Below are 16457 nucleotides of genomic sequence, written 5' to 3'. Positions count from 1 at the left end.
AGGAAACTGCCATCCTTACTTGGTCTGGCCTATGTGACTCCACAGCAATGTGGCTGATTCTTAACTGTCCTCTGGGCAATAATTGCTGGCCATCCAGTGACTCCCTCATCCTGTAAATAAACTAAGTTCCTTAGATGGAGCCACTTACCTGAGTTTTTGCTTCCTTTATATTCTTTCCACAATAAAATGTGAGCTGGTGATGTATGATTTCCTGTGATAAGCTGGCCCAGTTGAGCTTGGAGACTTGCATGCATAAGGCTGATCATGAGAACGCGTTGCAAGCTGATAGGTAGCATCAACAATTTATAAGCCTCAATCTGCTGAAATTGTAAAATTTCTGACTCTTGAGGAACTTCTTCAGGTTAAAAATGCATGATTAGTCTAAATGTTAGCAAGCGCTAATTTTAACTGTTGACTCATCATGCGATTTCTGAGTGTTCGTAAGCCTGCGTTATGTTAAGACTGAAGCTTTGGTGCATATACAATATCGTAACTTTGTCACAAGCCTTCTGTTTGTGAAACCAATGTTATGACTGTTAACCTACAAATCCAACAAACATCTTGGTGCAGTTGTCTGCCATAAGAAGCTAAAATTGCTTTTTAAATTGGTTGATAATATTTTTAAATCACTTTGACGAAGAATGTATTACAGTTTCAATGTGGAATAGAGTGGTGGATATTAGGAGCTATTATTAGATACAGGATTTCTTTTCCTGTGATCTGCTTGCCAATTTTCATAAATATAAAAAAAATCAATGAGCCAGAACCATTTCCGAAGAACATACTGCAGTTAAGCATTTTTTAACATTATTTTAATGCTCAAGCTGAATCAATTACAGGACTTTAATCACTTAAGTAAACACTTAAATCAAAGAAGTTCCACTCCTATGACAAAGAGTTCAAATTTAGATCTGTGTATCGGCTTTGAGTAAGGTAATATCTCTGATTTTCACTGCACTGAAAAGCCTCTCTGCAGCAAATGTTACAGACTGTTAGAAATTCTGCCTCTGAATCTGGCATTTCCATTTGTATGTGGGCAGGTTTGGGAACAATCCTACAATGTGCTTTTTGCAAAAGCAGCTGGCCATTTCAGTGATCAGCTGCTGGCAGTCAAGCTGGATTTTGGAGTGCCTGCTATTTGGATCTCAGAGTGTGAAGCTTAGATCAAATCACAGCAGGTCTGTTCTCAAAACATTTCTTTAAGATAGCCTAGATACTCCTTTGGAAAGATGAGCAGCACAGTCAATAAGATCCCAGGAGACACAGGGGATGGGATTCAGGGATACTTTAGAAAGGGATCGGGTTCACATATCCTTTGGGGATTAGATTCAGAGATCCTTTTGAAGGATTGTTAACTGTGGAAAAAAATTGTATAAAAGGTACAGAAATCCCTTGGAATTGCTGGGAAGGATCAACTGTTGAGTAGTGTCAGCAAAATGTTAGATGCATCAACCCGTCAAACCTTAAATTGAAGGATATTTAATGGTACAGCTAAAGATGGTTGGGACCCTGTCCTGGGTAACTAAGGCTCTCTTGTGGTGCAGTGATTGTGACACTACCTTAAGCTTGGAGACCCAAGTTTATGTATTACCTGTTCCAGAAGTGTTTAACAACATCTATAAGCAGATTTATTAGAAAATGTTGAAAATATCTACCCTGTGGCTCTCCTTCAGGCATTGCCCTTGAGCTAAGATGATTGGCTTCCTACAGCCACAGTCCTCTTTCTTTGTGCTAGCTATGATTCCAACCAGTGGAAAATTCTCCCAATGATTCCCATTGAGTTTAATTTTGCACCAGCTCCTTGATGTCACAATTGGTTGAATACTATCTTTTGAAGGCCAGTGACCCCCAACCAAATCTCTTGAATTCAGTTCTTTGTCCATGTATGGACAATGACCATACTGTGCTCTGGACCTAAATGGCCCTGAGTTAAGAGTGTTCTTCCTGAATACAGTGGTCAATTGAAATAAAGGAATTAGAGTGACATTATCAATTATTTTCACTAATTGTGCTTATGAGAGGACAGATATAATGTGCGAAGAAGAATGCCTTTCAAACTAAGACCTTGTATTTCTAAAAAATGTATTCATTCATGGAATGTGGGCATCGCTGGCTGGACAGCATTTATTGTCCATCTGTCGTCACCCGTGTGAAGATGGTGGTGAGCTGCTTTCTTGAACCGCTGCAGTCCACCTGCGGTGGGTTGACCCACAATACCATTAGGGGGGATTTCCAGGATTTTAGCCCAGAGACAGTGAAGGAACAGATATTTATTTCTGAGTCAGGATCGTGAGGGGGTTTGAAGAAGAACTTGCAGGTGGTGGTGTTCCTAGGTATCTGCTGCCCGTGTCCTTCTAAATGGAAGTGGCTGTGGGCTTGGAAGGTATTGTCTGACGAACTTTGGTGAATGTTTGCAGTGCATCTTGCAGGTAATACACAGTGCTGCTACTATGCATCGATGGTGGAGGGAGTGGATGAGGTGCCAATCAAGCAGGCTGCTTTGTTCTGGATGGTGTCAAGCTTCTTGAATGTTGTTGGAGTTGTACCTGTCCAGGCAAGTGGGGGGTATTCCATCACAATGATAACAGCATTGGGGATGATCATGGCCTCGCATTTGTGTGGCATAAATGCCAGGCCATGACTATCACCAATGGTCACAAGATCTGAACCCAGCTTCACTTGTCAGCTGAAGTTGGGTTCAGATTTTGTTGCATTTGAACATGGACTGCTTTAGTATCTGAGGAGTCACAAATGGTGCTGAACATTATGCAATCATCAGCAAGCATTCTCGCTTCTGACCTTATGATGGAGGGAAAGAACATTAGTGAAGCAGCTAATGATGGTTGGGTCTAGGACACTACCCTGAGGAGCTCCTGCAGAGATGTCCTGGAGCTGAGATGACTGACCTCCAACAACCACAACCATCTTCCTATGTGCTATTTATGACTCCAACCACCAGTTGGAAAAGCAGCCTGCTTGATTGGCATCAAATCCACAAACATCCACTGCCTCCATCACCAGTGCACAGTAATAGAAGTGTGTACCACCTACAAGATGTGTTGTAAAAACTCACCACTTTAGACCAGACCTTCCAAGCCCATGACCAGAAGGACATGGGAACACCACTTGCAAGTTCCCTCACTTATCATCCTGATTTGGAAATATATCTTTGTCATTGGGTCAAAATCTTGGAACTCACTCCCTAATGGCATTGTGGGTCTACCTATAAGCACATGGACTGCAGCCATTCATGAAGGCAGCTCACTATCACCTTAATGCAACTAGGAACAGGCAACAAATGTTGGCCCAACCCACATTCCATGAATGAATAATTAAACAAATGGAAATAATTAACATGATGCACTTTTCAATGTGTAAATTTGGCACAAAATTGAAAATCCCATGACAGTATACTTCATTCAAACTTTTTAATACAAAATCCTTCCAGACTGTGATTTTATTGCAAAGCTGAAGTGAAGAAATTGCCTCAAGCTGCACTAGTATCTATATATTTTATCAGCTTTTGTTGTGCACTTGGCCTGAAGTGTGGCTGCAAGTGACATAACACCTTCTTGACGTTTCCTACCATAATTTTGTAGTTTTGACCTTTTGATTATAGAATGGTCTCACTCATATTTCACTTTTTCCAATCTACAGGGACCTTTTGTTCACATTGCAAGTATGTGTGCTGCGTTGCTGAGTAAATTCATGTCACTGTTTGGTGGGATTTATGAGGTAAGATTTTTCACATATTCAGAAATAATGATTGAAGTAAGAGAAGCATCGATCTATTTTCCGAACAGCCATTTTGCACTCTTCCTTAGACATCTTTGTCTTTGTATTAACTCAGTCTTCTGTCGAGATTCTGCAAATAATATTCTTATTCTAATGTGCTTTGGTCAAATATCAGAAAGATCTACTTAAAAAGTAGGCAGGCATCATAAGAGCATGTCAGAGCATGAGCATTTAGAGAACTGACCAGAACATAGATTGCAAAAACAAAGATGTTATGATGAACCTTTATAAAACAGTTGTAAGATTCAGGAGTTCACCTTAACATAACTTGTAAGACCTATGTCACTTACAATTTATAATTTACTAGTCCTGATTAGTTATAAGACCAATTCCAGGTACAAATTTTCAGTTTTGAAGATTTCATTAATTTCATCATAACAAGTATAAAATAAATAATGCTTAATAAATGCAATGGTTTTCTGTTGATTCCCTTATTGCACCATTTCATGATGCTGGTTGACTGGGTCACAGATTGCCTGTTCTGTTCTCTTGACTGGGGTAACACAGGATTAGGATCTGGAATGCACTGTCTGAAACATGGTGGAGCTTGATTCAATAGTGACTTTCAAAAGAGGATTAGATAACTATCTAAAGAATGAAAAAAATTGCAGGTCTACAGGGAAAAGACAGGAGTGGATCTAGCTGTGTTACTTTCAGAGAGCTGACACTGATATAACTGGATGAATATCTAAAGTAACTGCACAGAGGCTGGTATCCTGTCACCAAGTCACCCTTTGTTTACTTGTGCACAGTACGCTGTCTGTGGCCAGCTAGCTGTTAGTCAGTCCCCTGGGCTGAGGTAGATTCTAAATGCTCTGGCTTTATAATTTTTTTACTAACTGTGACCAGCTAGCTCTGAGTGAGTCCTCTGAATGGAGGAAATTCTGATGTCCTGTTTACATTTTTTTTTTTCTCTTTAGTATATTGGCTATCTCTGGCTGGCCAGCCAGCTGGGAGTCAATGTTCAACTGAGGAGATTCTAATCTCCTGGTTATATATATTTGTTTCCTTTTTTTGGAGAAGATTCTGCATCCCCCTTTTTTTTATTTTTTTAACCTCCACATTATCACCTAACAGCAGTAGTGCTTACTTTTCCCCCAGCACCCATGTCATGTGTGTGTAGCTGTAGGACACAGAGAAGAACAACCAGTGCAGAAATCTTTATTTATATTCCACCACCAGTAAGAAAGGAAACACTTGAGTGGCCAGTGACAAGCAGTGCCCTTCACATCAAAGGGCAATGCTGAGTGATCAAAATGGTGAAGTGGAGGGCAGGGATCAAATCAAAATAGAATCAGAGGAGGAAATAAAACACTCCACACTCTGCAGTGCCCACCTCTCCCTGAAAACCTCGAGGGTGTTGGTGGACACTGCATGCTCCTTCTCCAGGGACACCCAGGCTTGAACGTAACCGCAGGCATGGGACGGCACAGTGGTTCAGTGGTTAGCACTGCTGCCTCACAGCACCAGGGTCCCAGGTTCGATTCTAGCCTCGGGCCTCTTTGTGGAGTTTGCACATTCTCCCTGTGTCTGCGTGGGTTTCCTCCGGGTGCTCCGATTTACTCCACAGTGCAAAGATGTGCAGGTTAGGTGAATTGGCCATGCTAAATTGCCCATAGTGTTTGGTGCATTAGTCAGAGGGAAATGAGTCTGGGTGGGTTACTCTTCGGAGGGTCGGTGTAGACTTGGTGGGCCGAAGGGCCTGTTTCCACACTGTAGGGAATCTAATCAAAACAAAAAGAGGGGCAGGAAAGTTAACCATGGTTGGCACAGCCCCCCCTTCCTCAGGGATATCCATCTTTTCAATCCAACTTTCTCACCAATTTATTGTTCTCACCGGAACGTATGAGTCATAAATTATTTTCTTACACATATGCTATTATTCCTTAATCATGTTTGCTGTTAAACTCCTTTCTAAGTCCATTCCAGCCAATTCTTCCTTCATTCCTTGGTAATAACCCTTACTTAAACTTAGCACAATTGTTTCTGACCCAAGTTCCTCCCATTGCTAAATTCTACCATATTCTGGTCACTGTTACCTAGGAAAACTTTTACTTTGACTTCATTTATAAAATCTGATTCATTAAACATCACCAGATTCAAAATAGCTACTATTAATAGGCCTATAGATTACTTCAACCAGTGTTTTTTTTTCTGTTTTTCTTTATTACCTCCATCCAACTGGATTCTAAATCTTTTAATTCAAAAATCATTTCTTGCTATCGTATTTATTCTAACCTAATTAATAGTGCTAGCCCAACACCTTTCCTCTTGCCTATTCTTTCAGAAAGTCCCTGAGTAGTTAATTAATTTCCAGCTTTGATTTCCTTATGTCTCTATAATGGCTATAAGATCATACCCATTCATCTGTATTATGTGGTTGATTCATTTAATGTATTTCCTTCCAAATGCATTGAATTAGAGTTGCCTTTTCTAAACTATTATTTCTCTTGTTGACACTATTTATTACTGTTTGTTTCATTTGTCCCTTCCTGTTCTACTCTCTGTATCAATATCCAAATAGTTGCCCTGCAATACTGCCATATCTTCTTGCTTTGTGAACCTATATTTGCCTTCTCCTCCAATTAGTTTAAAGCCTTCTAACAGCCCTAGTTATTCAATGCACCTTGACACTTGTCCTAGCATGGTTTAAGGGAAGACTACCCACTGGAACAGCCCCAGTATTGGTGCCAGTGCTCCACAAACTGAAATCCATTTCAATTCTTGTGTCACGCATTTAACACTTCAGCGTTATTTATTTTATGCCAGTTTGTCCGCAGCTCAGGTCGTAATCTAGAGATTACAACCTTGGAGTTTTGCTTTACAGTTCAGCTCCTAACTGTTCCAAATCTTGCAGCAAAACCTCATTTCTAGTCGTGCCAATGTTATTATTGCTAATAATGTTGTTGCTCCTTCCCTCCCTCTCTCAGCTCTTAACCCTGGCACTGGGCAGGCAATACAGTCTTCAGGATTCTTGCTACTGCTGCAACGAATAGTCTGTATTCTGTTAGTTACACTGTCCCCTACTATAACTATATTCTTATTTTTTTCCCCACTTGAATGGCACCCTGTACCAAGGTGCCATCAGTTTGCTCATTTTCTCTACACTGTCATCCATACAGCTTACAAGATCCTCTTACCTGTTGGACCATTGTAGGTTCCTTAATTTTAACCCTCTAGATGCATATACTTGCCCCACCCTGCAGTCGCACCCTCCTGTCTGTGATTGCATGTGGGTTTTGAATTATTTAATCTGACGTATGTGACCAAAGTCTGGACCACAGTTTCACATAACCTTCCCTGTGAACAATGTCTTTAGCTCAGATTCCTCCTCTTCAACTTGGATCCGGAGTTCCTCAAGCTCCACGCACTTAGTATTTGTTCTGGCTCACATTGGTGTCCAGGAGTTTCCACATGCAGCAGCAGCAACACATCACCCCTCATGTCACATCTGATTTCCCTTATTAATGGATTGCTTGAGATTTTCTGCTTTTTACACTACACGGTAATGAAATTTTGTTTTTAAAAAGCAGAAAGAGAGAAAAATCACAAAAATATTTTTGAGGACAAAGAGAAGAAAACTGTTGGACACTGAAATGCAAACTGAAGACTTTGCAGTTACTTTAAAGATTGGCAATATTCATCAATCCTACACACTACTCGGTTGCTTTCCCTGCACTTGTATCACACTATGGGTCCATAGGTCACTCTTGATCCACATCTTTTGTCCTTTCTAACTCAGCTGTTGGTTTGGTGAGGTTATTTCTTGCGGTAAATCCTAGTAAAAGCACCTCTGTTCCCCTTTGCACCAAATTTAGATGGGTGACCAAAACCTTAGTTGAGCAAGTAGGTTTTGTAGTTCATATTAAGTGAAGAGACAGAAAGGAAGTGCAAGAGTTGAAGGAAGGAAATCTGGAATGGGGGAGCTTGTGCCTTTCTGTCCCTCATTTATTTATATTTCTCAGCTTAAGTTCACTGGACAGGTACCCCTGCCAGTAACCGATATACAAAATGCTGGAGAAACTCAACAAGCAGCATCTTTGGAGCGAAACAGTTAACATTTTGAGTCAGGTATAACTTCTTCTAACCTACAACTTGTATTGCAGTTGGAACTGATGTGACAGAGACTAAGAAACTGGGAGAATGAAATGGAGTTCTTACAGAAAGCAGGATGTGAGCAAGTCTAGTCAAGTAACTGTGGGAATAGGTGGGTTTGTAATGGATAAAAGTAGACAGCCTATCCTGAGAAATGGAAACAGAATAGTCAAGTAAGGAAAAAGTCAGTGATTGACCAGATGAGGGTGAGAGAAAGATGGGATTTGTAAGCAAATTTCATGAGCTTTTCCAATTCTGAATGAGTGAAGAAAGCACTGCAGATGATGACCTCACCAAATTGGAGAAAGAGTCATGGTAGGTCTTAAATAGGACTGGAATAAGCAATGTTTCACAAACTCCACAAAGGGACAGACGTAACTGAAATCCCAGGTGGGTACTTTTTACTAGGAGAAGGTGAGATTAGTTAAAGAAGAAACTGTTCAAAGTGAAGATCAACTTGGCCCAATGAAGGCCAGTGATGGTGAATGAGGACCATTCAGGCCTCCTCCCAGAAAGAAATGAAGAGCTATTGGACCATCCTGATGGAGGACAGACATGTGAAGGATTATATGTCTATAATGAAGAGGAGGAGGAGGCTAGAGCTGGGAAACTGGAAATAGTGAAACTGACATAAAGCATCAGAAGAATTCTGAATGTAAGTAGGAAGAGACTGGATGAGGTTAGACACAAAGAGTCAAGATAGGAGTAAATAAGTTCAGTGTGGCAAAAATTGAGATAGCTGGCATCATGGTGACAGTTATCGATGTAGAGACCAAGGACAGGTAAGAGACCAGAAGGAGGTTCCAGGGTGGAAGAGTACTAGAGACAGGTAAAAAGGTCTTTGAAGGGGGGACAGGATTCCTCCCTAAGTAAACGAGAATAGAGGCGAAGGTGAAGGAAAAAGAGTCCATGTCATGCTGTGCCTGCAAATCATTGAGGTGGAAATATAAGCATATAAACTGAGTCCTTTGGTGAACACAGATCATTCATCAGAGTGTGGAATATCACAGGGTATAGTGGATTGGGTTAAACAGAGTTTGATGGGGGTCAGTGTAAAATAATCAATAAGAGAGCAGATACCAAGAGAGGAAAAATGGGTCAAAAACAAAAATTCCAAATGATCCAAATAAGATTCTAGGGACAATAATGCATAATTCAAGTATTTAAATCTGCCATTAAAAAGGCAAGTAAGAAAGTTGATTCAATTAACAGTAATAAAGTGCTAAATTTATAAATTATCACAGAATCAGGAGGATTTTCAGCTTCTCATAAGCAGTCATTGTCTTTATCCTTGAACCTGTATCTGGACTGTTTTTATTCTGAGATGATCATAAATTAAAGTTTCTGGTGATGGCAGCTGCCTACAGCAGCACGTAGATGATCAGTGAGTTAAAAAGCCTATTCATCTTGCTTGGCAGAAAGTTTCAGTTCAGCCTGCTGGGAGCCCACTGAGACCAAACCGTGGCCAAATGATGGAGCTGGCCTATCCCACAGCAGGCCTGCCTCAGGAGGATTGCCAAGGCTCTATCTAGCTGCAGCTGCCAGGAGCAATGAATCACAGAAGCAGGGTATAGGCCATTCAGCCCCTTGGGCCTTCTCTACCATTCCAGACCATTGCTGATTTTTTTACCTCAGCACCATTTTTCCCACTCTATCATTACATCCCTTGCTATTGTTAGGGCTTGATAGATTTTGTGATACGTCTTGAGCGTAATTAATGACTGAATGTCCATAGGCCTCTGGGGTGGAGAGTTCCAAATATTCACTACCCTAGAAGTGAAGAAATTCTTCCTCATCTCAATCCTAAGTGGCTTGCTCTTTTTTCCAAGACTCCTCTGCTGGCTCTATACCTTCCCCAACCAGAGGAAACCAGCTTTCTGCGTCTAGCCCTTTAAGAATTTTCTAAGTTTAAATTAGGCCACCTCTCATTTATCTCAACTTTATTCAATACAAGTTGTCTCCTCATAGGACAGTTTTGTTATCCCAGGAATTTACTGATTGTGTGCTGCTGTTCCTTTTAGAAAGGTTCATCCTTCATTATGCATGGGGACCAAGGCTGCACATATTACCCCACATGCAGAGTCTCCTTTGAAGCCAGGCTATACTCTTGCAATAAAGGCCAGTAAGCTGTTTCCTTTTCAAGTTGCTTGTACAATTTGCATGTGAACCTTCAGTAATGAATGAACAAGGACACCCAGACCTTTGGACTTTAACACTTCCCTGAGCTCTCACCATTTAAGAATTGCTGATTCCTCCTACCAAAGTAGATGACCTAGTATGTGTCCACATTATCTTCCATCTGCCAGTATCTTACCCATTCAATTAGCCTATCAGAATCCTCTTAAACCCTTCTTGTATCAACAATACAACACACATTCCCACTGAGGTTAATGTCATCCACAAACTTTGAAGTATCACTTTTGATCCCCACATCCTAATCATTGATAGACTGTGAAAATCTGGGCCCAAACATTGATTCTTGTGGTACCCGACTAATCAAAACCTGCAAATACATAAATAATCCATTTAGTCTTACTCTATTGACCTTCCAATTACTAATCCTCAATCCATGCCAGGATATCATCCTTTATCTCATGTGCTGTAATTGCTTTTTCTACTTTGTGGAACCTTACTGAAAGCTTTTGAAAATCTAATTATGGCACATTGATTGAATCCCCTTACTTACTCTGCTAATAACATATTTGAAAAATTTTAACAGCTTTGTCAAATATGTTCGTCCCCTTTATAAATCCATGTTAACTTTGTCCAGTCAGATAACTATTTTGTAAGCGTTCAGTTTCCGCATCCTTTAAAATATTTTTGAGTGTTTTCCCTACCTCTGATCTCAGGTGAACAGGCCTGTATATCTTTGTCTATTTTTCCTATCTTCTTTTCTAAAGCAGTAAGGTTACATTTGCACCATCCCAGACTCTCTACAGTTTTGAAAGATGACCACAATGCATTTGTTTTCTCTATACTCACCTTTCAACTCTTTCAACATGTAAATTATTGGGTGCCTAGACTTTGTCAAATTTTAGTTTTCGTGATTTTGCCAATCCAATTTTTTAAACTAATATTAACTTCTTTTAGTTTCTCATTTTCACCAATCCTTGGATCTATATTATTTCTGAGCTTTTATGTAGCTTCCTCTATGAAGATAGGAACACAATAATTACTGAACTTCTCTGTTATTTTGTAATTGTCCATTATAAATCCTCTTGGTGCTAATAGACCCACGTTTGTCTTTGCTAATCTTTTCCATTCTGTATGCCCATAGAAGCTCATGCAATCTATTTTCATGTTCCCCGCAAATGGAGAAATTGCTCCACTAGGATGAAGTCTTGGCAGCTTTAGCTTTTTTAATACTCAACATTGTTAAAATCTCTTCTGAGGGAGCCTCTGTCTTGAGACACCCCGTTGTTCTTCAGACAGTGCTGTTGCCAATATGTAATTTCTGGAGGCCCACTTATTAGCCCTCAACTTCTGGAGCTCATCAGCCCATTAGTTGAAGGGTGAATGCACATTCTGCTGACTAATTGTCCTGCTCATCAAAAATCAATTTGGAAACAGGCAACAAGATAACACTAGGTTAGGAATCTGGAAGTACACCAAATGTTGGGCTCCCGCCCTTGAATAAAAATTCAGCTTTAAGTATTAGACAAAGAATGATATTGCATTTCTTGTCCTATTTGGAATCGAGAGGTAACACAGGATAACTTATTCATTGGAACAAAATCATTGCCGTCAAGAGATGATTCTGGGCATAAAAACATCTACATTGTGACAAGGTGGAGTTATTTTGTTTAGAAAGTAGCTACATTTGAAGGTTCCTGTAGTGATTGAAACCAGGTGGACCTCATTGACAATGAGATCCTTGATTCAGGTTGTTGAGCTGGGTCAATGAGGGAGCCCTGGCTGACAGATATAAACAAGGGATTCAGAGAGATCCCTAACTTCAGGGACTGACTCCGAGCTGACTGGTCACAGCCAGAGTACTGTGCACATATAAATATAAGGTGACTTGATGACAGGATACTGGCCTCTGTGCTGTTATTTCAATTCCTAAATGGAGCTTACTTGGGTGGAACTGAGAAATAAGAAAGGGATGGTAACCTTATTGGGATTGTATAATAGACCCACTAATAGTCAGAGGGAAATTGAGAAACAAATTTGTAAAGAGATCTCAGCTATCTGTAAGAATAATAGGGTGGCTATGGTAGGGAATTTTAACTTTCCAAACATAGACTGGGACTGCCATAATTTAGATGGAGAGGAATTTGTTAAGTCTGTACAAGAACATTTTCTGATTCAGTATATGGATGTTCCTAATAGAGAAGATGTAAAACGTGACCTACTCTTGGGAAATAAGGCAGGACAGATGACTGAGGTGTCAGTGGGGGAACACTTTGAGGCCAGTAACCATAATTCTATTAGTTTTAAAATAGTGATGGAAAAGGATAGACCAGATCTAAAAGTTGAAGTTCTAAAATGGAAGAAGGCTAATTTTGACGGTATTAGGCAAGAACTTTCAAAAGCTGATTGGGGGCAGATGTTCGCAGGTAAAGGGACAGCTGGAAAATGGGAAGCCTTCAGCAATGAGATAATGAGAGTCCAGAGAAAGTATATTCCTGTTAGGGTGAAAGGAAAGGCTGGTAGGTATAGGGAATGCTGGATGACTAAAGAAATTGAGGGTTTGGTTAAGAAAAAGAAGGAAGCCTATGTCAGGTGTAGACAGGATAGATCGAGTGAATCCTTACAGTATAAAGGCAGTAGGAGTATATTTGAGAGAAATCAGGAGAGCAAAAAGGAGACATGGGATAGCTTTGGCAAATAGAGTTAAGGAGAATCCAAAGGGCTTTTACAAATACATTAAGAACAAAAGGGTCACTAGGGAGAGAGTGGGGTCCCTCAATAATCAGCAAGGTGGCATTTGTGTGGAGCCGCAGGAGATCAGGGAGATACTAAACGAGTATTTACCGTGGAAAACAATATGGAAGATAGAGAATGTAGAGAAATAGATGGTGACATCTTGAAAAATGTCCATATTACAGAGGAGGAAGTGCTGGATGTCTTGAAATGCATAAAAGTGGATACTTCCCCAGGAACTGATCAGGTGTACCCTAGAACTCTGTGGGAAGCTAGGAAAGTGATTGATGGGCCTCTTACTGAGATATTTGTTGTTGTGGTTCTGTTCGCCGAGCTGGGAATTTGTGTAATGTATAGTAGTAATGTTGTAATGATAAGCAACATGAATTTGACTGGGACAACATTATAGGACAAGCCAAACAGAGAACAGCCAGGGAACTCATCCACAGATTCAATCAATAAGCACATCGACCTGGACCCAATATACCGACCACTGCAACGAACAGCTGGAACTGACAACCGGAAGCGGCACATTCAAACCACTACAAATGCCGGAGGAAAGGTCACAGAAGCGCTTCACAGGAGGCTCCCAAGCACTGAGGATGTCAACTAGACAGGGGACGAAATGTCTGCAACACAAATTCCCAGCTCGGTGAACAGGATCACAACGAGCACCCGAGCTACAAATTTTCTCACAAACCTTGAACACCTACGAGATACTTGTATCATCGATAGTCACTGGTGAGGTTCCAGAAGACTGGGGGTTGGCTAACGTGATGCCACCGTTTAAGAAAGATGGTCAGGACAAGCCAGGGAACTATAGTCCAGTGAGCTTGTTATCGATGGTGGGCAGGATGTTGGAGGGAATCCTGAGGTACAGGATGTCCATGTATTTGGAAAGACAAGGACTGATTAGGGATAGTCAACATGGCTTTATGCATGGGAAATCATGTCTCACAAACTTAATTAAGTTTTTTGAAGAAGTAACAAAGAGGATTGATGAGGGCAGAGTGGTAGATGTGATCTATATGGACTTCAGTAAGGTGTTCGACAAGGTTCCCCATGGGAGACTGGTTAGCAAGATTGGATTTCATGGAATACAGGGAGAACTAGTCATTTAGATACAGCACTGGCTTAAAGGTAGACGGTAGAGGGTGGTGGTGGTAGAGGACTTTTCAGACTGGAGGCCTGTGACCAGTGAAGTGCCACAAGAATCGGTGCGAGATCCACTACATTTCATCATTTAAATAAATTATTTGGATGTGAGCATATAGTTAGTAAGTTTGCAGATGACCCCAAAATTGGAGGTGTAGTGGACAATGAAGAAGGTTACCTCAGATTATAAGGGGATCTTGATCAGATGGGCCAATGGGTTGAGAAGTGTCAGATGGAGTTTAATTTAGATAAATGTGAGGTGTTGCGTTTTGGAAAAGCAAATCTTAGCAGGTCCTATATACTTAGTGGTAAGGTCCTAAGGTGTATTGCTGAAGAAAGAGACCTTGGAGTGGAGGTTCATAGCTCCACACTAGTGGAGTCACAGGTAGATAGGATAGTGAAGAAGGTGTTTGGTATGCTTTCCTTTATTGAGTACAATAGTTGGGAGGTCATATTGCAGCTGTACAGGACATTGGTTAGGCCACTGTGGGAGTATTGTGTACAGTTCTGGTCTCCCATCAATAGGAAAGATATTGTGAAACTTGAAAGGGTTCAGAAAAGATTTACAAGGATTGTACCAGGGTTGAAGAATTTGACCTCCAGGGAGAGGTTGAAGAGGCTAGGGCTGTTTCCCCTGGAACATTGAAGGCTGAGGGATGACCTTATAAAGGTTTATAAAATCGTGAGGGGCATGGACAGAATAAATAGACACAGTTTTTTTTCCCTGGGGTGAGTGAGTCCAGAACTTGAGGGCATAGGTTTAGGGTGAGCGGAGAAAGATATGAAAGAGACTTAAGGGGCAACATTTTCACACAGAGGGTGGTACATGTATGGAATGAGCTGCCAGAGGAAGTGGTGGAGGGTAGTACAATTGCAACATTTAAAAGGTATCTGGATGGGTATATAAATAGGAAGGGTTTGGAGGGATACGGGCCGGGTGCTGGCGGATAGGACTAGATTGGTTGGGATATCTGGTTGGCATGGACGGGTTGGGTCGAAGGGTCTGTTTCTGTGCTGTACATCTCAATGACTCCATGCCTCCATGACTCCAAGACGTGATCAAGTTGATCCTGGCAAACTGCTCTTTGTGTTGTCAAATCAAAAACTGGCAGCAAAAGTTTAAAATCAGGAAATAAGTAGCAAGAAAAGGAGTAGAGTTTCACACAACTGCTAAGGGGTCCAGAACAAGTTCGTAGGGAAAGCTGAGGAACAGTAAATTTAAAAGACAGAATGGAATGTAATAGCCTCCTCTATAGCCCATTTTGCTGGGCAGAGATATTTAACTCACCCAGGGACCACAGGGTGAGGATTCACAACTTCTCACCTCCACCTAATGAAGTCCATGGATAGCCTTTCTGCCCCATCGCCAGTTGAGGTGCATAAATATGCAATTAATGCCCAATTAAAGGGTTCCTCCTCTACTGCTGGTGTTAACCCAGTGACATACAAAGGTCTCACCTTGCAGTGAGGTTGAGAAGCAAACCTATGTGTGACTGTTTCACTTTCCCTTGGGTGGGATTGTCTTTTGTTCAAAGACCCGACATTGAAAAGTAGGCGCGGGGAAGTGAGAATCATCCACCTTTTCTTGACACCTTCGCCAACCCGTCCCCAGTGACCTCCAGTCCACAGAATCCAACAACAATACTAGGCCTTTGGCAGACACTGTACCATTAGCAACCAGGTGGAGTCGCTGTTCAGTGAGTTTCCAGCCTCTGCTGCAAGATAGCTCTCTCTTCTCCTCCAGGGAAAAGTATTGCTGTCCAGAGGTGGTTCCTGTGTGCAAATTGCTGTGGAAAATTTAGAAGTGAGAAGTTTGGTTGAGGGAAGAGAGTTGGGGTGGAAAATAAGAGGTCTATAGTCAGATTTTTGGTATCCAAACAGCAGGGTGATGGTGAAGTAAGAAATAAGGGGAGGGCATTAGCTAGTCCCATATTATCATCCTCAGTATTTTCAAGTATTGTGAAATGCCACAGACTCTGTCATCCTCAGCCCCACTGATACCGAGAGGCATCTCTCCTGTACAGGACAGCAAGGGCAAGTATCCTTCTCCCCCACACAGCCTATGTGAAACCAGTTCAACACAAAATGTTCCAGTCATCCATCTAGAAGTTTCTGTTTGCACTACAATACTATTGCATTAAATGCGATTTTTCATTTAATTCCTAGATTTTTAGTTACATTTTGTTCATTCCTTTTATTTAAGAAATGGTGGCACTGCATGATGTGAAATTTCCAAGATCTTTTAAACAATGACAGTTCTATTTCTATGGACATGGCCGGAAAAAACAACCTGTTTTAATTACACCTTTATTGACTTTTATTTAGAATGAATCCAGAAACATTGAGATGCTGGCAGCTGCTTGTGCTGTCGGAGTTGGCTGTTGCTTTGCTGCACCAATAGGAGGTAAGAATATCATGTTTATCTCGAAAAGTTGAAAGGAATCTAAAATGCATGTACTCCTTTACAAGGTACTGCCGACTAATGTGGGCGGTGTCAGTTCTGATATTCATATTCAAATTTCACAGATTTAAAAAAACACAATCAA

At 41.0% G+C, this 16457-nt stretch overlaps 1 protein-coding gene across 3 annotated transcripts in view; it reads left to right on the top strand.

Moving 5' to 3' along the window:
- LOC140478893 (chloride channel protein 2-like) overlaps positions 1-16457 on the top strand; it is a 609305-nt gene that overhangs the window by 349188 nt on the left and 243660 nt on the right. For all 3 annotated transcript variants that reach the window (XM_072572491.1, XM_072572492.1, XM_072572493.1), the window contains 2 exons: positions 3658-3735; positions 16237-16315. In XM_072572491.1, coding sequence (XP_072428592.1) covers positions 3658-3735; positions 16237-16315 — 157 coding nt within the window. The remainder of the gene's footprint in view (positions 1-3657; positions 3736-16236; positions 16316-16457) is intronic.

This window comes from Chiloscyllium punctatum, chromosome 6 (assembly GCF_047496795.1).
Source record: "Chiloscyllium punctatum isolate Juve2018m chromosome 6, sChiPun1.3, whole genome shotgun sequence".
NCBI lineage: Eukaryota > Metazoa > Chordata > Chondrichthyes > Orectolobiformes > Hemiscylliidae > Chiloscyllium > Chiloscyllium punctatum.
This window is presented reverse-complemented; position numbering and strand designations above follow the sequence as displayed.